Consider the following 24655-nt stretch of genomic DNA (forward strand, 5'->3'; position numbering starts at 1 on the left):
TTTGTAAATATGCAGCTTTGTTCATTGCATAAAAAGTTCAATTGATGCAGAGAAAGTGCAAGGAGAGGAACATCATGTCAGTCCACTCACAATTAATCAATTAATCATCCCAGACCTTTCAGCCCATGAAGACATACCCTGAAGTCAACTAGCCCAAGTGTCAGGGGAAACCTCAAGCGAAGAGAAATGGCTTCTGGAATCCACCCCATAACCCAAAAGGTGACAAGTGACAGCTAAATCTCCAGAATGCTCTTTGCATCAACCCTCCTGTGTACCTGATCCTGTGGAAGCATGAAGTGTCCATCAGCACCCCCCACCACTACCCCCAATATCTCACCCACCCAGCATGGTGAGACATGGTGGGGAGACAGGGATTGTGACATAAGCAAATGGCCTCAGGCTGATATATGTAAATGCCAGCCCAGGAGCCTCCTAGTAGGGACACCACCTGTGAAGGCCTCATAATAGCCAACCTGTTGCAACCTCCAAGCTGAGAACCTCATCAGGGGGAGGAGGGACTCCTGCTAGGAGACCATAGGATTCTGATTGAGAAGGTGTCAAGAGCTCTCGGCAGCTGGTAGCCATCATGTAGGCGCCATGGAGACTGCCATGTGTGTTTGCTTTCCATGTTGTACATGGCAGAGATGTTGTCCTCGACTATGCTCCTGTCTGTGCTGCAGGTTCCTCTTCACCTCAGAGAGGAACTGCACCTGCTTCCCCTGCCCTTACAAAGATGAGCACAACTGCCAGTGCTGCCACTGTACCTGCTCTGAGAATCCCAACTGCCATTGGTGCTGCTGCTCCTGGGCCAATGACCCCAACTGCAAGTGCTGCTGCACAGCCAGCAGCAACCTCCAGTGCTACTACTATGAGAGCCGCTGCTGCCGTCAGGTCACCATCACGTTCCACAAGGGCCGCCTCAAGAGCATCCACACATCGTAAGTGCCGGGTGCCCAATGGGCTCCTTGCCAACTGTGGGCTCCATACATGTCCCCACCCCAAGTCCCTTTCTCCATCTGAAAAAAGGAAGCCAAGAATGTTGTAGCAATTAAGCATGTCCTAAACAGCCAGTAACCACATCAAGCCCTGAGTTCCAAATCCATGCCCCATCAGCTGTGCGAATAAGCACTGCACTCTCTCACCTGCACTAAGTAGTAGTGGCTAAGACTTAGTGTGTAAGCCACTTCCCAGGCACTGCATGTGTGACCTCAGGCAACACTCACCCCACAGCCACCACACCAATGAAGAAACTGAGCCTTTGGAAGGTTAAGTTGCCCAGGATCACACATCTAGTAAGATGCAGCCAGACTTTGAACCCAGAATCTGTGCCTTAACTTAAAAATGTTGTACTGCAAAATGGAGAGTTTAGGATCTGTCATGGGTTTGTGGATTAGTGAATGCACCTTGAAATCTGTTATGGGATATAAAAATGTAAGTTGCCTTTTCTCTTCCTCCTCTGAGCTTTTGATACCTTCAACACTTATTGGAAAAGTAATAATTTCCACAGGCCACTTTTGACCCCTATGTCCTTTATAAGTACCCCAAACCAACTCCTGCCAGCCTTCTCTTTCTATCTATCTGTAAGTCATGAAACTTAGGGTCTCAGTTACTCATGTGGGGCATGAATGCTCTGTGTCAAGCACTTGCATATTCTCTTCCTGCTCTGACCAAGGCAGTCCTTTTATGTCACCTATGAGTCTGGAGTAGCGAAGGCAGACTTCTTAGACAAGGAAAGATCAAAGCTCAGAACTAGAAGATGAGAGTTTTTGCAGAGGCAGAAAAATGAGAGGTGGGTTTGAAGACTTTCAGGTTGGAAAAACAATTCTGTGAGCAAGGTCAGTAAATTCAGGAGAAGAATATGATCCATCTTGCAGTTCAACACTTAGTAGATGCTTAATAAATACTGCTCTCTATTCATGGAGCTCTGTGGTGTTTGCATGGGTAGAGAATCCAGGGGTTCTAGATGCAAGTCCAGAAGTTCTCAGGTGCAGAAAGTCGCATCCACATTCCTCTCTTAATGCCCCACTTAGAGAGCCTAAATGGAGAGTCACTGGCCACAGTTCAATGGAGGAGGGATGACATTGGTGTTGTGGGAAGATGCCTCAGGTCAGTAGCTCCCAAACTGCTTTACATGAATCACCTCAGGGGTCTTTACAAAGGATCTCATTGCCATTCTGATTTCATTGGTCCTGGGTATCACCTGGGCATCAGAATTGTAAACACCACCCCAAGTGATACTAAAATACAGATGGCCTGGAGGAATCAGGAGGAAAGCCAAGATACCTGCTGGGTGACACAGTGAGAACCCAGATGCTAGAAAAGGCCTAAATTGGAGGGAGGGTATGTGCAGAGGAGGAAAGGCCAGATATCTCAGCAAGAAGGCAAGGCTGCTGGGTTTGGTGGCTGTTTGGGCATGGAGCCACAGCCACTGAATGCCCGGGTCCAAGCCTGAGGCTTTCAGAGGATAGTCAGAGATGCTATTGCAAATGTCAGGAGGTGGGCAGAGGGTACACTGAGGCTTATCTTCCATCTGGCCTCTCTCCTGATTTCTGAATCACTGCCTCCTCTGCTCCTCATCGCCACTTCTAGCTCAACACCTCACTCATCCAGTCCCACTCTGGTCTCATGCATCTCTCTCTGACTTTCTCATTTATTTCCCACTTCCTTTTTTATCTCCACCCCAGCTTCCTGGGATACCTCTAAGCCCTGCTCTCTGTTTCTTCCACCAATGTCACCTTCACTCCCTCTTAATATTACACCATGATTCCCAGAGTCCTACCATACCGAACTAGAGAGATTCATCCAGCTACCACGTGTACAACTCCAGCTACCACGTGTACAACTCACTGAACCTCCAGTGACCCCTTCAGGGCCCAGGAAGGAGACTGAGACAGCAGAGAGGAAATGGGCTGAGAACATCGAGGCCAGCAGGCCTAGGACTCAGCACCCAAATATATCCCTAAGGGATGAACTTTCCAGGAGGCTGAGTGCCCACAAAAGGCACTCTCTGTCACCACAGGGCCACTCCCTTTCAGTATGCTTTGGCAGCAGCTTTGACTCTCTGGGCTTTGAGACATAGGTCCATGGGGAAGGAGATAGGGGCATATAGGAACTTCAAGAAGTCAGAAACAGGAGAGAATACAGCCACAATGTCAAGATCAACACTCAAATGTCACCAATGTGAACAGAAGAGAAGAGACAGGATCAGTCACAAATTGTGTATCTGTTTGCATCTCCATCCCCACAGCTAATTCATTTATTTTCATAAACTGCTTTTGCCCTGATTGTAGCTTCTTAAAACATGCACTTGAATTTTACAAGTATGCTTTCACTTCATCCATAGTTCCTACAATTAAATATATGAAGTCAGCCTCAGATATTAGACAAATAAAGAATCAACACACACACACGCGCGCACACACACACACACACACACACACACAGTAGAAGCATATGCTTTTCATGGACTTGACCACTGTTTTCCTCTACTGTGGACATTAGGTGACCAGTACCAGAGGGGAATAACTGCTGTGACCATATTTATTGAGTCCTTACTATGTACCAGCAGTTCAGCACTTTATCATGGATTGCCTCATGTAGACTTTGTAAAATTCTCATGAATAGTATTGTTAACTTTGACCATTGGATTACAGATGAGAAAACTGAGAATGGGAGAGGTTAGGAAATTCATCTCAAAGGTGCAGCACTAAAGGGTGAATTTTGCCATGAACAATCTGTCCCTAGAGCCTAGACCTTTAACTCTTACATGTCAGTCTGCTGGTCGGAACACACAGGTTCTATGCTTGGCTCAGGGACTGACCTCCTGGTGTCCTGGGAAGGACACTTTATCCATCCTCTTCTGTGTTCCATCCTACATACAGTAATACTGACGATGTCAATGCCTGCCAAGCAAAACTCACCAAGAACATACCTGCAGGTGGACGAGATTGGATTTACTAAGTCATTGCAACAAGTGAGAACATACACCATGGTTAAGAGAGAGATGTCTTGGTAAGAAGGCATCCGCAAGTTATTATGAGATTTAGGCTCATTTCAGGTGAGAAAGTGGGGGTAAATCTCCTAGTGGCTATCTTAATAAAAATCTGGTGTACAGGATGAGAAGGACACAGGGTGCCTAATGCTGCCATTGGTGAAAAAGCAGCAGTCGTCCCCATTAACCAGAATAGGCAAGGTCTGGTCATTTTAGTGGTTTGGAAGATGTTGTTGTCTTGTGGGGATTCAAACAGGATGAAGTAGTCTTACTTCTGCTTTGCTCTATCACAGTCCCAGAATGGCTTTGCCAGGTGTTGGTGTTCTGTGACCTTGCTGATGAGCAACAGAACACTGAAGCCCCACGGATGGTGCAGACAAGTCTCTCCTGTTTTCTCTTGCTCAAAAATCACAATGTACGGTCGTTTAGCACTTACTGTGTTCCTGGGACTGCTCTCAAGCTTTGTAGGTATTAAATGTAGTTTTAATGCCCTAAAGAAACTCTATAATGTGACTACTAATTTTATAAAGAGGAAAAAGCTAGAGAGAGGTTCATGAACTGATCTGAGGTCACCCAGCTAAAGGATAGTGGAGGCAGGTTTAGACTGTGCTCCCTGCCATCACACTGGCCTACCTCGCAGTGACCCCCAGTTCTTTTCAGAGGCCAGAAACGGGGTGAGCTCTGGAGCCGGCCTCCTTAGTCCTCCCCGTGTCTGCTTCTCCTTCCAGCTCCAAGACCGCGCTGCGCATCGGGAGCAGCGACACCCAGGTCAATGAGGTGAAGACGATGTCCACGACCGGCAACCTAGTGCACCATCTCTCGTGCCCCTTATGCAAGCGGCTGCGCCTGCGCTCGTTCATACTGCCCTGCAACCACAGCCTGTGCGAGAAGTGCCTACGGCAACTGCAGAAGCATGCCGAAGTCACTGAGAACTTTTTCATCCTCGTCTGCCCTTTGTGCAGCCACTCGCACTGCATGCCCTACAGCCATAAGATGCAGCTGCCCGAGAACTACCTGCGTGGGCGCCTCACCAAGCGCTACATGCAGGAGCATGGTTACCTCAAGTGGCGCTTTGACAGCTCCACTGGGCCCGTCCTTTGCCAGGTCTGCCGCACTCGGCGCATCGCCTACAAGCGCTGCATCACGTGCCGCCTCAACCTCTGCAACGACTGCCTCAAGTCCTTCCACTCAGATGTAGCCATGCAGGACCACATCTTCGTGGACACCAGCACCGAGGACCAGGACGAGAGGATCTGCATCCACCACCCGTCCAGCCGCATCATTGAGTACTGCCGTTTAGACAACCAGCTGCTCTGCACCTTCTGCAAGACGGCTTTCCACAATGGCCACGACACTATCAGCCTCATCGACGCCTGCTCTGAGAGGGCGGCCGCACTCTTCAGCGCCATCGCCAAGTTCAAAGCAGGTCCTGGTCCCCTTTCCTTCCCAGCGCAGTAACCCCTAGTTCAATAGGGAGAACGGCTCCTGGCAGTCTGCTTGGTGATAGCCTCCCCGACCTGGTGTGCCAGTCCAAGCGCTGGGAAACACTGCCCCAGACTATGAGCCACTGGCGTGGTGTGCATGCCCGACAACCATTACCAGCCTCCTAACCTCCCTGGGCCTTGGTTTTCTCATCTATAAAACAGACATAGCAGTAGTAACTCCATTGAGTGACTGTGAGGATTAAATGGGTTATTCTACACGAAGCAGGCAAAAAAGTATCTGGCACATAATCAGTGCAGAAAGATTCTATAAGCTTGGTTATAATCTTCATGACCTTGGACCTTATTTCCTCCTTTGGAAAATAAGAAGTTTGATCTTCCAGTATCCCAAAGTTCTGTGAGCCTTTTTAAAGGGCTTTGTCACAAAAGAATATCTTCTGTATTTTCCTAATTTGCAGAGGAAAAAATTAAATCGATGCGAGAATTATTTTGATTTAAAATTTTCCCTAACAGTGTTTTCCCCAAAACTTGCAAACACCAAAGTAAATGAACTGGCAACAAACACATAATAACAGAAAAACTCAGAAACAGCCAGTAACATTCTGATCAAAAGCTGGTTTTTCCTCTGCATGCCTGCTCAAGGTTATTTTCTATTGGATACCAATAAAACAGGTACATTTTGTGTAAGGGAAACTGAGCCTAGTTTCCATGCTGGAAACCAGTACGATATCTTGCAGGGTTCAGCAAAGAGCCTCATAATTTCTGGGTGTGGATCCACTTGATTAGACATGAGGAACTCAGGCATCCTTTTAGGGCTTGTAGCCCCTGGGAATAGCTTCCTTGAGTAGAGGCCTACTTTGCCCAGGCCCTTTAGATGTATGTCTAGTCTCCTCAGTCAGCCTACAGCACAGGCACTAAAATTCCCTCCATTAATAAGACAACGGGTATTCCAAGAAGTCACTGGCACAAGGCAACTTGTAAATGGCAAACCCAGACTATATGACTCCAACGTCCACGTTAATTAAATCCATAGCATTCCTTTGGCAATCTGCTCTGTGCTAAACAGTGACCAGAATCTAAAGACTGGAGGATTGGAATACAACAGAAACCACCATCACCACTACCACCATCACAATCTGTGGTCTATTCCATTTCCTTAAGGGCTGGCCTGCATCAAGTGACCCAAGTACACCAGGTCACCCCAGCCTTTTCCTTTTGTCAGATATTTCAGTGTCCATGTGTAAACATGACTGAACATATGAGTGAGTGACAGTTTTTCTCTGAGCTGCACAAAAAGGTCCTGTTGGATGCTGAGGTGGGTCAGAGGTGGACTTTGCTAACTCTGTCACCTGCGACCTCTCACCAGCACGGATATTTCAGGAATACCTTCATTTCCCAAATGCTTATACTAGGAAACATTGTTTGTCAATTGATATTTATTTTGTTTTGGAACCGCCATCAGGGAGGTCTCTATATTAAAGAAACTCTATAGGAGCCACAGTACCAAGCAAATGGGTCCCATTGGTTCCCAGAGGGTTTTCTTAAGGTGGAATCACTGCCTGGGTTCAGCTGGATTCTCTGGGGCCTCAGCATCAGAAGGGAAGTTTCTTCCCCTTCTGTGGAGGTCTGCTGTGCCGCACCACCTCCCCCACCCATGCAACCATAAGAAGCCTTTAACACAGGAGAAATGTAGGATAGTTTTCTCAGAGTGCAGAGCACCTAGAAGCCAGACCAGTGAAATTCAATTCAATATAAGGGGACATCAGTGTAAATTCCAAAGAGCCCAGCAATTGGAAGGGGACAGGTGTCATCTTCATGGCATATCTATTTATATGTAGGTAAAAAATTTACCCTGTCCAACCTTGCTGAGGGAACCCCCCTCAAATATTTTTTTAATTCAAAAATTTTTTTAATGTTCATTTATCTTTGAGAGACAGAGACAGAGCATGAGCATGAGCAGGGGAGGGCCAGAGAAAGAGGGATGCACAGATTCCGAAGCAGGCTCCAGGCTCTGAGTTGTCAGTGCAGAGCCCAAGGTGGGGATTGAACTCAAAAATGGTGAGATCATGACCTGAGCTGAAGTCGGATGCTTAACTGACTGAGAGGCGCTCCCGCCCCTCACATTTTTTTAACCAGAATTCAAACTTGCTTTTAAGGGCTCAATTCATTTTTGGGGAAGGTGCCATAAATCTGCAGTTTAAATAAATCTTCAAGTAATTCAAAGCAGGTGACCTGACAAAACACAGAAATTCTGGGTCCTGGAGGGAGGATCTAGTTTGGGTCGCTTGAAGCTGTGGTGTCAAGCCCTGGATGCACACTGGAACCACTTGGGAACTTTACTAACTAGGACCAGTAGCAATGGCACCACCCAGGAGCCCATTAGACATGCAGAACCTCAGGCCCCATCTATACCAATTTCTTGGGAATCTGTACTTTTAACAAGATCCCCAGAAGATTCCCGGCAGCTGCTAACTGCCTCAACTGGATTCTTGAGCCCCAATTCAGGCCAGTTCAGAATCTCACCAAGTGAGGCCAAGAGAAGAGTTTTCTTTAAAGTTCCCCCAGAAGATTCTGGTGCTCACAGAGGACTGAGAACCACGACTGGAGCAATTAAGAACATAGGCTTTGGATAAATAGATAAATAGAATAAACAGACAAGTAGAATTATCTTAGATAGAATTATCTATCAAGACAGGCCTCGGTTTCTCCCATATACTTGCTGTGTGTCACTGGACAGTAACTTAACCCCCTGTGCCTTAGTTTCCTCATCTATAAATAGGAACAATATCTTCCTCATAGGAAGATACATGTAATATATGATAATAGAGAGATATGATCCATAGTATGTGTATTATATAGATCTGGCCCATAATAAATACGTAATAAGTAATAGCTACTTTTAAGTGTATTGCCTGAGAGAGATTTTGACTTAACTTTGCTCTAGGACCAGCTCTTGCACAGTTGCCCTATTTGTAAGATGGCAGGAGGGGTGCTTTTGGCCTCTTTTTTTCTCGGGTGCTGCCTCTTCCCCCCTCACCTAAGGAATTTTTATACTACCTCTCAGGACTAAACATAAAATTAATTAATCTCTAATGAAGCAAAGAATTTCCTATGCAAGATTCTTTGGCAGTGAATAACTATTGAACAGTCAAGGAAATTAACGAACAAAGTGGAACTTCAGCTGGCATAAGTCACAGTGGGCTTGCACTGGGGGAGAGTGGGAAGCATTTCTTAGCTCCTCAGCAATCACCCTAATAGTTTCCCATTCAGCCCTTATCTGCATTGCCTCATCATCCTTCTCTTCCAGCATGAGAGAAGAGGTGGGCAGAGGAAACAGCAGCTTCACAAAATAGGCCAAATGGTAACATTTACTCCAAAGATGTCAGAACACAGGACAGAATGGCTATCACTCAATAAATACCTTTCAAGCCCTTCTACACACCCTAGTCATAGTGATAACTAAGAGAGCCATGTTCCCTGTTCTCATGGTCTGACAGGACTCCTGGGTTTCTCTTACCCATATGCACATCACTGTTACAATGGCCACCAGCCACAAAGTTCCAGACGATTATGCACCCGGGACTATGTTAAGAACAAAGTACAAAAAAATCTTGGGCATGCCTACTCATGAGTAAAATCTGGTGACGATTAGAGCCCATCAATTCACTGCAAAGTTGGCCTATCAAGGGAAGACCTTACCTTTAGACTAGGCCACAGAAGGTTGACATGTCTTTACATCACTGCACTGCCTGATGTCTAAATCACTGTAAAGCCAACGAAGGTACTCATTTCACAGAGATGTACCACATACTCTCAATCATAGCATCCTCTACAGTGTAATATCTTTGGATTTATGACTGTCTTGAGTATTGGTGCCCTCTCATATTCATATCTGTATCCCTAGTACCTTGGAAGGCATGTGACATAGGTATCCAGTAAATGTTTGTTGAATGACTGAGTGAACTTAAAATCCGAAAACCAGCTAAGAGAATCCAGAACAAATTGAGTTCTCCTTGAAGTGCAACAGCAGACTCTTTTTTAGAAGGAAATGGGGGAAAGGCAAGAGAGGAAGCCCAGCTAATTTCCTACTGTTGTCTAGGGCTGAGTTTTGATGAATGAGGCAAGGCAGCATTTAGAAGAAGTCATCACAAATTTAGTTCTTTCTCTTGCCCCTGCAGAAGCTTCACTTTCACACAGGGAAAACCAGTCACTTTGTGACATTACCTCTTCTCAAGTCCAACATGCTGACAAGTGAAGTCTGAAATTCATATCAAGGGTGGCCTTGAACTTTCAGTTCCAACTCAGGGCCGCAGGGATTACTATAGCTATAACTATGCCAAGGAAAGAAAGGCTGGTACTCCTGAGGTAAGTATTAGACAAGGAGGCAGAGGTGGGGCATCCTGAGGGAGGCCAGATGCATGTCATAAACCTGTTTGAGCCTATTTCAGTTCTACTACTGAACAGTGCCCTCCCTCCCTCTCCACCCACTTTCATGGAATCTGAGGGAATTCACTCCAGTCAGCTTTGGCACCTGGGGAGATGAAAATTTTAACCAAAGTCACTAACCTGGTTGTTTTGCAGTCCGCTATGAGATTGATAATGACCTAATGGAGTTCAACATTTTAAAAAACAGCTTTAAAGCTGACAAGGAGGTGAAGCGAAAAGAGATTAGAAACGGATTTCTCAAGCTGCGCAGCATTCTACAGGAGAAGGAGAAGTCCGTCATGGAGCAGATAGAGAATCTGGAGGTGTCCAGGCAGAAGGAGATTGAAAAATATGTATACGTCACAACCATGAAAGTGAACGAAATGGATGGCCTGATCGCCTATTCCAAGGAAGCACTGAAGGAGACAGGCCAGGTAGCATTCCTGCAGTCTGCCAAGATTCTGGTGGACCAGATTGAGGATGGCATCCAGAGCACCTTTCGGCCTGACCCACAGCTCCGGTTACACTCCTTGCACTGCATGCCCTTGAACTTTGCTGAGCTCTCCAGTGCCATCTATGAGCTCTTCCCCACAGAACCCAAGAAAGTAGGCTCTTCAGGGGACTCCCTGTCCTCCCCCTATCCCATGCACTCAGAAATGATGATCTCCAGGAAGGTCACTTTCAGCACTCACAGCTTCGGCAACCAGCAGATATGCCAGCGAAGTTCTTCCTTGTTGTCCTTCAACACCAGCCGTGAGAAGGCCAAAATGGGTCTGGAAGCCTGTGGGCGAGCCCAGTCAGCCACACCTGCCAAACCCACAGATGCCCTGTATAGCTACTGGAGTACAGGGGCAGAAAACCAGTGTGTGAAAAATAGCAGCAGCTTCCACAACTGGTACTCATTCAATGATGCTTCTATGAAGACCCCAGGCCCAATTGTTATCTACCAGACTCTGGTGTATCCTAGAGCTGCCAAGGTAAGGAAGACTCTGGGCCCATGGGCAAGGTGGGAGGACGGGTGGTAAAGAATGGAGGTGGGTAGTCAGAAAAGGCTGCATCTACCTCTTTGACCTCTAGGGTTCAGTCACTCAAGTCTGCTCCTAAGTTCTTAAAATCTTAAGTAGCTCAATATTGGCTTAAACCAAACAATGTATTTAACACATAGTCAAAAATCCATCTGAAAGCCCCAACCCCATCTCAAAGGCATCCCAATTTGGGAACCAAAGTACTTTGAAGAGACTGCTTGGAGGGTGTAATATTTCCCAGGAGGAAAGCCTGCAATTGTAATGAGAACATAGAAAATCCAATTAGAAATATAGGCTCCATTATCTGTCAGCAGTGATTCCTCTAAATTGCTACCTTTCCTAAAGAAAGCATCCATACTCTATGATTTGGAAAGAACAGAAGGATAATCCCCAAAGGAATTCCAATTCTAATTTCATAAGATTTGGTTTTGGGGGTGGGTGGGGGGAAGTGTTGATCTCTCACAGACCTCTACAGCTGCCATCATCTGACTTCAGGAGACATGACTCCTCCTTGACCCTCTTGACCTAACACGGACAAATAACCTTTCCCTTAACATTCCATTCAAATCCAGCTGAGCCTAAATCAAACTGTTTATATATGTGTTATTAAAGTTCAAGGAAGGAAAAAGATTAACTTGCAATTAGATATCCTATCACAGCACACCTTGCCTCTCCTGGGGTTCTCTCTAGGGACATCTCCCAGGCCAGCCCATGGCCTGCTTCCATGTGGCAGAGCCCATCTTTTGCCCTCATAATCTGAGCACGTTCCCAAAGACTTTTAGCATCCCTGAAGTCTAAGCCATTAGTTCTCAAACATTAATGTGCACCTCGTGGTCTTGTTAAAACGCAGATTCTGTTTCGGTGGGTCTCAAAGGGCCCCGAAGTTCTGTTTCTAGCAACCTTCCAGGTGCTGCCATTGCTGCCAGTCTGCACACTACACTTTAGTATCAAGGGTCTAAAAACAAGAAAATGAAAGCCAGACACTAACCAAGCTTTACTTTGCTGTTCTCCTGAGACATCATAATCTATGTTTTAGAGTCTATAATTGCCAGCAAGAATGACCTTACTTTGCAAAGTAGAATATACCTTCCCATGGGCTATCAGACACAGCAAAGTATCTCTGCCCTTCACATAAGAGACACCTACAAATGAGTAACCGAACCTTCATTTCCAATGATACTGGATCAGTAAAGCCTGCAGTGTATGTGACTTTAGCTCAGTGATGGCATTACATCTCTCCATGCAACTTAGACCTTAGAGCAGTTTCTTGCTCTGGTGATGTCTGCTCCATATTTGGACTTGGAAAACAGTCACCTCATGCCACTGGCTAGTGGTCCCTGTAAGAGCCCAAGAGAGGGGCATACACAGGAAAACCTAGTCAAGTCATTGCCTGTCAAGAGAGGACATCTAAATCTACTGCCAAATAGTGCTATTTGATGTGAAGGTATCAGTGATCCCTCTTAGGATAATGGAATGGGAATCACACAGGAATCCTAGTGCTCAGTGATGCCAAAGATGAAACCTGTGTTGACGTCTCTCTCAAGTGATGGTTGACCAAGAGTCCCCTTTAGGCTTTTGGCATAGAAAAAATTCACAAAGTTGGTCTTATGACTTGTTGATATGTATCTTAATAAAAATCCTAAGGATTTTTTTTATAAAACTCAATTTTATTTCTAGAAATCTTTCCCAGAGAAATGATTAAAAATTCAGGTGAAGATTCATGCCCCAAAAGTCTTCACTGCATCATTATTTATTAGAGTGTAAAATTAGAAACAACCTAAATGTTTGGCTACTAAAGGATTAAATCACTTATGGGGCAGCTATTAAAATGGTGATTTACCTATAATTACCTATATTTTAATAATATAGGGAAAATAATAATATAGGGAAATATATAAAATATAAAAAACAAAAGGAAGCAGGAGTCAAACAAATATAATCCAAATTATATGTATTTATGTGTTTGTGTATGTTCTAAAATTGAAAAGAAATGAATTTTTAACTGAATTTTTGGATTATAAGTGATGTTTATCTTTGTTCCTTGTATTTTTTCTGTATTTTCCAAGTCTTTTATAATGTTTGTTTTCATACTCAGAAAAAAATAATTTAATTTTTACTGACTAGTCATATAAATTTATAAAAAGTTTTAAAAGTGTAAGTATATAAAAATAACCAAAAATCAATTATAAATTCACAAAACTTTATGCACTTATGAGTAATTATAAATTAATTTTATAAATACCATTTTAATTTATTAAAAAATAGAGAACACAATTATCTGTTTATAAATAGAAAATATCTGCCAGGTCACAATCTGCTAGTTGACATTTGTTAATATCTCTTTCCAAAAATTGATTATCTTATGTTTTGAGTGTGAACATATATTCCTCATGCCTTAGGTAAGCCACTGCACCTCTCTGGTACTCTACTTACTTATGTATAAAATAGAGGGTTGGAATAGATACACTTTTCATTGTCTAATAGACTGTGGTCTGGAATTGGCTAAATGTAATCTTTCTGACCCTCAACTGTAAAATGGGATAATAAAATCTCCCTTCCAGGGATTTGTGAAGACTAGGCGAGTTAGGCAATGTCTGGCACAGAATCTGATGCATAGAAGGTGTTCAATCAATGGCAGCTACCTTGGTTAATGATGTCAAGAGAACAGTGGTCACTGCCATGTTGACTGATGGTAACAGAACCCAGAGGAGCATTCTTCTATTTTTGAAATGCATTATGAGCATCATGTCAGGCCTTATCAGGTAGCCTTTCAAGACTGCTGCACATAGTCCACACTGAAGTCCTCAGCAGCTGGAGGAGATGGGGTCAGCTTAAATCCACCCTACTGATAGTTAATGACACAAATCTTTATGGGAAAGAAAGCAGAATACTGTATATTAGTACCACATCCATATGTTCATTGCTTCATAGGTTTATTGGACATGCCCAACAGAAGACGTGGACTCTTTTGAGATGGAGTTTTATGAACTTGTTACTACCCCTCCTAACAATGTGCGGACAGAGCTCTGTGGGCAAATTCAAGATATAATGCAGCAGAATCTGGAGCTGCACAACCTGACCCCCAACACTGAGTATCTGTTTAAAGTTAGAGCCATCAACAATAATGGTCCTGGGCAATGGAGTGACATCTGCAAGGTACTGTGCACATTTTTTTCTCAGATTTTCTTTATAAGCTCTGAATGCAGCTCTGTCAGGATGATCAGAAGATCACAGAACCCACAGTGTGACTGCCCCCTCTGATCCCAGAAAACTTGTAACTCAGGGTCAAAGAGAGGGCTGCTGGCCTCAACCAACTTGGCAAATGAGGCCTGAGCATCGTTAGTTCAGTTTGATTCAAAAAACATTTGGGCCAGGCATTCTGTTAGGATGTAGAGATTCAGAGGAAAATAAGACGTAATCTTGCTTCCAAGGAGCTCAGGGTCTATTAAACAAATAATTGTGGTATGAGAAGGACAAAAAAAAAAAGTTCATTGTTAATCTCGGTAGTGACTCAAAGCAAGTGTAGGATGCCAGATTTAACAGACATAAATAAAAGGCACAAGCAACAAATATTTTTTTAATATAAGTATGTCCCATGCAATATTTCAGACATAGTTATACTAAAAAATTTATTTGTTGTTTATCTGAAAGTCAAGGAGTAACCACTGAGCATGTCAGAATGGTCTCCCCCCGAAAAAGGTACAGGAGTATTCCTTTTTTGTGTATGATTTGAAGCTGACTTTTCTTTATATTCCCAGGAGATATACATTCATGAGTCTAATTTTATTGATAAAGGAGAAAAGGAAGAAAAATATCAAGACTTCGTAGAGCTATTGTACTAGGATAGTATTAGCTATCGTACTAAGCTATACAAGTAGATTATGGCTTACTCAGGGATTCTTTAGAGGAAAAACAGTAAGTTCATTCATTTCAGCTTTTGAAAAGGGAAATGCATGGTACAGAGAAAGAGGAATCTCATGAGACCACTTCCAGCCACACATACATCTGATCCTCAAGGGAACTAGAAAGCCATCAGTTCCTCTCCCTTCCATCGCTCTCTCTCTGTTCTCTCTCTGCCCACACTTCCATGTCTGCTTCTGTTGGAATCTGCATCACTTTCAGCTAGTTTGTAGTATTCCTTCCTCTAAATTCAGCTTGCTTGTGGTTTTGGATTGTCTTGGCCCAACTTCTGTGTGACCAATACAATCTGACTAGCAACACTCCCTTGTCTCAGGTCAAATGTTTGCAGATGAGTATTTGATTGGCTGCTACCTCTAGTGATGAAGGGAAGTAGGAGGTAGGGTGAGGGCAGGATTATGCTGTTGGTCATTGTACCAGTAGCAAATCAGCTGAAGGCAGAGGCTCTCTAGTCAGGACTGCTTCTGGAGCAGGCACTCGCATGAACCCCTTCCCACTCTCACAGAGGCCAGATACTCACCTTGGCAGGAGGCAGAAGGAGAAAGTCAGCCTGCCTGCTCCTCTCGCTCTACCCCAGCCAGCTAAGCTGTCAGTTGCCTCAGGGCCCAATTCATGTTGCCACCCTTCTCTCCCAAGCATGGAACACCCATAGCTGCTACCATATTTTGCATTTCAGCTATGGATTTTTCCTTCATCTAATTCCATCTGCCTTCTCATTTTTAAGAAATTCCTCAAAAATGTCTTGCCCATGAAGGGCACTCAGTGCTGTTACTAATATTTTTTTAATACATCTCCTATTATTTTTACAAGCTAGGCACAAGGAAAGGGGGTGGAGAGACTGAACTGTGTCAGCCCTTCTTAAGTAGATGTTTTGCCCTCCCTCTTAAGCTCTGAACTCCCTGAGAACAAACTTCACATCTAATTCATCTCTCTTTCTCCCACAATGCTTACCACAGCACTGTGCATATCACAGGTTCTTAATGGTTATTGAATGAATACATGTCTGAAAATGTGACCAAACAAATGAATATATGAATGAACGTCTAAATTAAAGAGTGAAGAAATAAATTGATGAATAAAATTAATAATTACAAAGTACCATAAGATGCCTGAAAGCTAAGTGTTTTATGCAATCAGTCAAGAAATAACATTTCCCTGAAACTGTGTTTATGCGATTAATTTGTACTCCCTATATGGGAAGGAAACTCATTCCAGTTCTTTGCTTTTTAACACAATTTCTAAATGAGCAGAGCACTAATTAATGAGGTTTTCTGGAAGCTTCATTTTTATCTGACTCGCAGAGCTGCAATATAGATTTTTCCTTCAGAAGTAATTCTTCCTCTCTTTTTGTGATTATATTAGCATTCTAGGGGAAACACTGGTTTCCTTAACATTTGTCATGATTTGCATAAGTAAAGGCTTCAATAGCAAATGAAACTAAGATGGTGTGTTTGAATGACATTTATAAAGCTTCATAAAAGTAATGACTTCAGTTCTTTCCTATAAAATCGAAATACTTTTCCTTTGGCATCGGTTCTAGGCAGGTATTCCTGAAAGGTTTCATTTAAAATGCTGTAATGAGGTAGCAGGATCATTTCTTATCCAAAATACAATATTTCTATCATATGTACTTTTGAAAAGGAAGTGAAGTAACACCTTTCATATTTGATTTTCATAGTCTGTGGCTTGCTGATTTTTTTAAGGGATTTTATTTGAAGTATAATACACAAAGCATGAAAATTAACTTGAATGCATTTTAAAGGTCCCATTTATTGAAGGCTGACTCCATGTCAGATACTGTGTATTCGTTATCTCTGATCATGCCAACCACTGGATGTGGAGAGTTACTGCTTCTATTTTATGGATGAGGAAACTGAAGCTCCAGAGGGAAAGTGCTCTCATGTAACTGAAGGAGTTGGGTGGAAACCCACATCTCATCCAAGGCTGGAGCTCTTTGTTCCCCTGCACCACATTCAGATTCAGCTAAATCTGGGCCAGTGGGCCCCACACTGGGGACCTGGCACCTCATTCCAGGAAAATGTTGCCAAATCCAACAGCAATGAGAGCAGGACTTTTTTTTTTTTAATGTTTTATTTATTTCTAGGAGAGAGAGAGACAGCGCAAGCAGGGGAGGGCCAGAGAGGGAGTCACAGACTGACACAGACTCCAGGCTCTGAGCTGGCAGTCAGCACAGAGCCCGACGCAGGGCTCGAACCCATGAACCGCGAGATCATGACCTAAGCGAAAGTCAGATGCTTAACTAAGCCACCCAGGCACCCCAGAGCAGGACTTTTATCTTTTTGAGAGGCAAGTCTGAGCATTGGACTTGAACTGGTGTGCCACAGCCTAAACCCTGACTCTATTAGGCCCAGGAGGACAGGTGTCTTGCTGGCCTTCCTCATTCCTCTCTACCCACAGTCCTCAGCCAAGAGTTTCTTACATCCAAGAGCCTTATAGTTTTGAAGGAATGGACAAACGTGTTTTTAAGCAAGTCATGTATCTCTTAGCCCAGTTTCTCTTCCTGCTCTTTCTCTAGTCCCCAGGTACCTCCTGACCACCATCCCCATTTCTGAAAAGAAAATGCTGCTTACTTTGTCTTCCTCTGACTTCAGATCTCGGCTAACTTCCAGGAAGTCTTCCCATGACAAACCTAACTTTACGTCTGTGCATCGGTTTCCCATTGCCACTGTAACAAATTAATAGCTTAAGCAATACAAATTAACTTATTATCTGACAATTCTGGAGATCAGAACTCCAAAGTGGGTGTCACCAAGTAAAATCAAGGTGTGAGCAGGGTGGTGTTCCTTCTGAAGACTCTAGGAAAAATTTATTTTCTTGCCTTTTCCAACTGCTGGCAGCAGTCCACATTCCTGGGCTCCTGGCCCCTTCCTGCGTTTTCAAAGGCAACAACATTAGGTTGAATCCTTCTTATACCTTTATCTCTCTGGCTCTCTTCTAATTCCCTCTTCCATTCTGAAGGACGCTTGTGATAACAGTGGACCCACCTGATGATTCAGCATAATCTCTGTCTTAAAGCCAGCTGACTAGGAACCTTAATTCTCCTTTGCTGTGAAACATAACACATTCACATGTTCCCAGGATCAATGGATATCTTTGGGGGCCATAATTCTGCCTACCACAGTCTGTAAACCAGATATTCCCAGTTATATCACATTTGGAGGTAAAAATTCAAGTCCAACAAGTCACAAACTGCTACTTTTCTTGGTTTTTCCTGATACCTCCTCAGGAAATGCACCCACTCCTGACCCAACTCATCCCCTCAAATTCCTCCTCAGTCTGTATTGGGGGTCACCCCTGGTGTCTCCCATGTGCTCAGGAAATAGCCCTGTCAACAAGTCAGTCTCTGCAGTGCTTCCTTCCTGCCCCGGCTGGAACTCCAGGCCCAGAGCCAGACTGCCTGGCCTCCCTGGGCATCTTACCTGGGTTTCATGAAATCCTCCTACTGGTTTTACCTCTGTCCCTACTTCAGCCCTCCTGTCTAGGCTGAGATGTGCATCTTCAGGAGGTGGGATTGTAGGGCAATCTGAGAGACCAACACTATCCCACACTCACATTAACTGCCCCAAACCTACCTCACCCACCCACATACTCACAGCCACCTCCTGCCCTGAAATGAAAGAAAAATGGTTTGCACTCCCTATCTCCTTAGGATTTATTCTTTTCCAAACTGCTGCTTGATCCTTCATGCAAATAGAGTCCTGCTGGCCTCTCCCTACTTGGTCAGCAGACAGATGTGAACCCTGGAGTGAGGATAATTTAGATCAAGCTGGACCTATTACAGAGGGTTGAATTAATCATACACTTCAGTTAATGGTCCATTTTCAACAGTGGTCTATGCAAGGCCCTTTTCTTGTCTATGTATGTAGTCCCTTCTGTGGCCATTCCTTCCCAGACATCCATTCTAATATGTTTTATGTGTATCTTATTGCTTTCATGAGTTCTTACATGGTATGTATTGTTTTGAATGTGCTGGTAATTTGCACAAGTAGTGTTGTGCCACATATCCTACTTAGTTTCTCACCTTTTCTCCCTGAACAGTGTTTTTATGCTATAGCCATGTAGTTATGCTCATTCACTCCCTTATTCCTAATGCTGCCTCATCTTTCGCAATGTACATTTGGGCACCACATTTTACCTGCTCACTTAGCCAAGACAGACACCCAGGTGACCTGGTGTCTGCAGTGGACAGCCTCACTCGTGACACTTTGTGGGCAGGACAGGGGTATGAGGATTTCTCTGGAACATTGCATTTGTTTGCTAGGGCCGCCATACCAAAATGCTACAGGTTGGGTGGCTTACACAACAGAAATTTATTTTCTCACAGTCCTGGAAGCCAGAAGTCCAAAATCCTGATGTTGGCAGGTCTGGCTTCTTCTAAGGCCTCTCTCCTTGGCTGGAGACACTTGGCCTTTTCCCTGTGTCCTTACACGGCCTTGTCTCTGTGACAGTGTACCTTTGACAGGTCTCTGTGTGTCCACATTTCCTCCTTTGATAAAGACACCAGTCAGATTGGATTACGGCCCTCCCTAATGACCCCGTTTTAACTCAATCACTCCCTTAAAGGGCCTCTCTCTAAATACAGTTGACCCTTGAACAACATGGGTTTGAACTGTGTGAGTTTATGTATGCACTGACTTTATATAGTACAGTACTGTATTTTCTCTTCCTTATGATTTTTTTTTTCTTACAAATAGTTTATTGACAAATTAGTTTCCACATAACACTCAGGTGCTCATCCCCATAAGTGTCCTTCTCTATGCCCATCCCCCCCTCCCCCCCACATCCATCAGTCCTCAGTTTTTGTCAGCATTCAAGAGTCTCTCATGGTTTGCCTCTCTCCCTTTCCCCCACCATTTCCGCCCTTCTTCTCCCCCTTGTTCCTCCGTCAAGTTCCTCCTAATCCTCCTATACGTGCAAACATATGATATTTGTCCTTCTCTGCCTGACTTATTTCGCTCAGCATAACACCTCACGCCAGTCAGAGTGGCTAAAATGAGCAAATCAGAGAACTCTAGATGCTGGCGAGGATGTGGAGAAACGGGCACCTTCCTTATGATTTTCTTAACAACATTTTCTTTTCTCTATCTTACTTTATTTTAAGAATACAATGTATAACAAATACATAAAATATGAGTTAACTGACCATTTATGTTATCAGTATGGGTTCTGGTCACCAGTAAGTTATTAATAGTTAAGTTCTGGGGAAGCCAAAAGTTATACATGGATTTTTGATTGCATGGGTGTCAAACAGACTGACATGGGTGTCAGTGCCCCTAACCCCCGCATTGTTCAAGAATCAACGGTACAGGCACATTCTGAAGTACTGGGTGTAGGACTTCAACATACGGATTTTGAGAGAACACAATTCAGCCCTTATTAGATATATATACCTGAGTGAAATGGCTGGGTCATAGAGTATGTGCATACTTGGTTTAAATGTGTGCATGAACGTGTCCACCAGGAATGAATGAGAGACCCTATAACCGAAGCCCTACGTCTATGTAGCATGGCCCAGCTTTCTACTATTTTGTTAATCCAACAGGTACAAAGTGAAATAATCTCCCTATTGTTTGAAATTTCATTTCATATGCTTGTTAGTTTTCAGGATTTTCTCTTCTGTAAATAGCCTGCTAAATATCTTTCACCTGTTTTTCTATTGCATTTGTTCTTTTTCTAGGTGATTTGCACTAGGTCCTTATATATTCCAGATAATGGTTTCAGATATTGCTAATATCTTCTCCATTCTGACATTTGCCTATTAACTTTGTTCATAGTCCATTTCATGAAACAGCAGAAAACTTCCATTTTGATATGATCAAAGTCATCAGTTATATTTTTCCTTCTGGTTTGACCTTTCGAAGTTTTATTTAAGAAAGTCCTTCCATACGCTTAGATCACAAAGATAATCTTACTCATAGTCTTTTATTAACTTTAGTTTTACCTGTCAAATTTAGGGCTTTAATCCACCCAGAGTCCACCTCTGTGTGTAGTGCTAGGTAGGGATGCACATTTTTGACCATCTAGTGAGACAGGTTTTTCAATAGTATCTATCAGGCAATGTCTCTTCCATTAGTATATGGTAAATGTGTCACTGAAATCTTATATTAAAGTGCCATATATTCAGAAGTTGTCTCTGACTTTTCTATAGTCTCCTGTTGGTCTATTTGTCTGTTTTTATGTCAATACCACACTGGTTTTATTGCTTAACTTCAGCTTTCTGCTTTGTCTTGATGAACTGCTAAAGTAAGACTACCCATTACCCTTCTTTCTATTTTAATGTTTATTTAGCTAATCATAGGAATTTGTTCCTTCATATAAATTTTAGAGTGAGTAAACTGAATTCCTAAAAAAAAAAATCCAGATAGAATGATTAGGATGGCATCGAGTCTCTAAATATGGAGACATTTGATATTTTTGTTTATTAAATCATCTTCATTCAATGTGCTTTACTAGAGCTTTTAAATTCTTCTCATAGAGGTACTATGTGTTCCTGGTTAACCAGATAGTTTACAGACTTTGTAGATATTATGAATGTTATCTTATATTTGATTATATTTTCTAATGTATTCCTGGCTTAGAATAAAAGCCATTGGTGTTTGGAGGTTGATCTTGATTCTGGCAATCTTGATAAACTCTCTTATTATTCTGAGAGTCTATCTGTTGATTCTGCTTGCTTTTTCCAGTCTATGGCCCTATCATTTATCAACAATGATAGTTTTATCTCTTTCTTACAATCCTTGAACCTCTATTTCTTTTCTTTCCCTAAACATTGGCTAGGGCCATGAGTCCTACAGAAAATAGAGGCTGAAATGCTTGATATCCTTGTCTTACTCCTAATCTTAAGGTTTCTCCATTGAGCTATGATGATTTTTAATTTAGTGTTTGTGGTGTATAATTCTAATTGAGTTAAAGAAATTTCCTTCCACATCTAAATTGCTGAGAGCTTGTACAACCTTATGCAATTTTTTGTATTATTTGAGACGATCATATGATTCTTTTCCTTAAGGCATTAATCAAATGAATTACATTGATTCTCTGATGTTAAGCTTGACTTGGATTCATGGAATTAACCCCATGTGATCATGCTGTGATTATTTAATATACTTGGTTTTAGTTAGCTCATACTTTATTTTGGATTATTGTATCTATGATCATAAGTGAACTAGCCCTATAATGTTTTACTTATATTGTTTTCATCTGGCTCCAGAATCAATATCTTATTAGCTTAATAAAATGAGGTAGGAAGCTTTTGCTCTTCCTGCTTTCTAGAACAATTCTTTCTCAAAAGTTTGTTAGAATTCATTTGGAAAACCATCTGAGCATTTTGGGTAGGGAAAGGGATGTCAATTATTTAATTTCTTCAGTATCTCATGTTCTGTTCTGTGTTTCTTTTGTCCTTTTACATCTGATTCCCTTGTTCATAGACACACCCCAATTGTTACTGCCCCATTCACACATCACGCATGATCTTTGTCTCTGGAGACCTTGACTACTTATGACAAAATTCAACTCCTCTGTGTTGTATGAGTCAATTCCCAACTCTGCCACAACACTGTTATCCCTTCAGTATTCACCCACTACCATTGCTCAGTGTGTTTCTTTTACACTATTTTTATTACCTTTACCAGGGCTGTCTCTCTGTGTTATCTCCATTTTTATCCAGCAATGGGTAATATAAAAAGTTACAAGCTTTGTATATAGGGACAGTGTATAAACATCGTTCTTTGCCACCCAAACCACACCCCCACCCCATCTGCCCTGTGAGTCCTGATTCATCTAGACAGAGCTTGCTGATCCAGTGGGCTGCCTCTCATTCCTGGATCTCAGCCTCACTCCCTAACCACCTCTTCAGTAAATGTGTACAGGGAAAGAACAGGAATGCTGCCAGACCGGAGGCATAGAGAAACCCAGCACCTCCAAAGAAAAGCCAGAAGATCCACGTATAATGGAGTTAGTTAGACTTGTAAGAAACTTGCCCAGTGCAGTCTCCCCTTTCCAGGTAGTTCTGATCACTCACTGCGATCACAGTGTGAACCATCAGAGGGAGGCAACTGACAGATATACAAATTGTGGTTCAATTCATCTTTCATTCACTTCTCTAAGAAGCTTCTCTTTGCCGTAACCAACATTGGGATTACAGAGATGAAAAACAGTCACTTCCCCCACACCCCAGTCAGGATGGTCAGTCTGTTAAGAGTCAAACACATTCAATGGAATTTACAAATGATAAGAGTGATGACAGGGGTAATTTCCAGGGACTGGGGATCACCTGGAGGGCTACTCTATGATGAAGCCTAACTGGGGTCACAGCACGCAGTTAAATGAGGTGCCTTTTATAAAAAGAAATGGAACCTGGTTTGTGGAATCTCAGGCTCAGCACATATTAGGCATGTGACTTTAGAAAAGTGAGAAGTTGGGGCGCCTGGGTGGCTTAGTCGGTTGAGCGTCCGACTTTCGCTTGGGTCATGATCTCGCGGTTCGTGGGTTCGAGCCCCGCGTTGGGCTCTGTGCTGACTGCCAGCTCGGGGCCTGGAGCCTGTTTCAGTCTGTGACTCCCTCTCTCTCTGACCCTCCCCTGCTCACGCTGTCTCTCTCTCTCTCTCCTAGAAATAAATAAAACATTTAAAAAAAAAAAAAGAAAAGAAAAGAAAAGTGAGAAGTTAACCAGTCCTTGTGAGGCTGTTTCCTCATTCATACAATGGGGTCAGCAGCACCTGCTTCATGGAGAGTTAATGAGATGACGGGTATAGGGTCTGGTGCAGAGTAGTGGCCTCACTCTTGGAAGCTGCTGTTTCCCTTGTGGCCAGTGCCATGGCTCTCTGCTTCTGATTTCAGGTGGTAACCCCAGATGGGCGTGGGAAGAACCGAGCTAAGTGGGGCCTGCTGAAAAACATCCAGACTGCCCTCCAGAAGCGCTTCTGAGCCCCCCGCAGAGCAGACAGCAACCTCAGCGATGTACCACAGATATACATATATACACACATACATACGTACTTTTCTCACCACATGCTTCAGTGAGGTTGTCGATGATATTCCCAGAACATCTGAGTCTTCTAAGAGCTAATAAAAGGAAATGCCTGATGTCATGGCTTGCTGTTCACTGATTATTTTAGAACTAAGATGTGAAACAGTCAGCAAGTTTCTATGCCTCCATTAGCTGGGGCCTAACCCTTGGCTCCCAATTCTGTGGTATTATGCACATGGCAGCCACCAGGTCTCTGCGTGGTAAGAGGGGCAGTCTTTTTGCAGCCAGGTCCTGTGGGTCTACATTCTGACCCTAGTCTAGCTACCTTTCAGTGTTTGAGCAAGTCAGTGATTGATGGGAAGCTCATTACCTCACCCTGTTGTCTCTTTCAACAGTAAGCAGCCAACATTGCTAGAATGCATTTCCTAACTATGGAGTCTGGACTTGCCTTCCCATAACTTTACTCCATGATCTGAAGTCTGCCTCTGAGCCATAAAGAATGAGAGTACTCCCTCCCCTTCCCACTCCTGCTGGTCCCCAGAGCAAAGAAGGAACAGCAGAATGCTTGGTTGGAGGCTCCTCTATGATCCTTGAAAGCAAGGCAAGAAAGAATAGCAGAATCACAAGTCAGCTCCAGCCTCACAAAACTTGGCCTGGCCCTGCAGACAACAGGAAATCCCCAGGGTTCTTGACTGATAAGGTCCCATCTGCCTGGAATGACCTTCTCATGAATCATACCCCATTTCTGCTGGGAAAACACCACCAGTCTTTAAAGACCCAGTTCAACCACTTCTGAGAAGCCTTTGCTGATTCTCTAGGTAGGGATGACACCTCCCTCCTCCCCTGGATCCTCACTAAACAAATTCTC

General features: G+C 43.4%; 1 protein-coding gene across 1 annotated transcript; it reads left to right on the top strand.

The window, feature by feature from the left end:
* The first annotated feature begins 455 nt into the window (after window positions 1-455).
* TRIM42 (tripartite motif containing 42) lies at window positions 456-23908 on the top strand. The gene is made up of 5 exons (XM_077756655.1): window positions 456-938; window positions 4720-5417; window positions 10015-10835; window positions 13815-14039; window positions 23658-23908. Exons 1-5 carry the CDS (start codon window positions 598-600, stop codon window positions 23742-23744), a joined length of 2172 nt encoding a protein of 723 aa, XP_077612781.1. The 5' UTR covers window positions 456-597; the 3' UTR covers window positions 23745-23908.
* Window positions 23909-24655: the final 747 nt, after the last annotated feature.

The sequence above is a fragment of the Crocuta crocuta genome, unplaced genomic scaffold (assembly GCF_008692635.1).
Source record: "Crocuta crocuta isolate KB4526 unplaced genomic scaffold, BGI_CrCroc_1.0 scaffold337, whole genome shotgun sequence".
Classification (NCBI taxonomy): domain Eukaryota; kingdom Metazoa; phylum Chordata; class Mammalia; order Carnivora; family Hyaenidae; genus Crocuta; species Crocuta crocuta.

Excerpts from the sequence above, each read along its gene's own strand:
- TRIM42 (XM_077756655.1), top strand. The coding sequence starts at position 598 with ATGGAGACTGCCATGTGTGTTTGCTTTCCATGTTGTACATGGCAGAGA. Across the intron at positions 5,418-10,014 it reads CATCGCCAAGTTCAAAGCAG|TCCGCTATGAGATTGATAAT; the intron begins GTCCTGGTCCCC and ends GTTGTTTTGCAG. Across the intron at positions 14,040-23,657 it reads AATGGAGTGACATCTGCAAG|GTGGTAACCCCAGATGGGCG; the intron begins GTACTGTGCACA and ends TTCTGATTTCAG.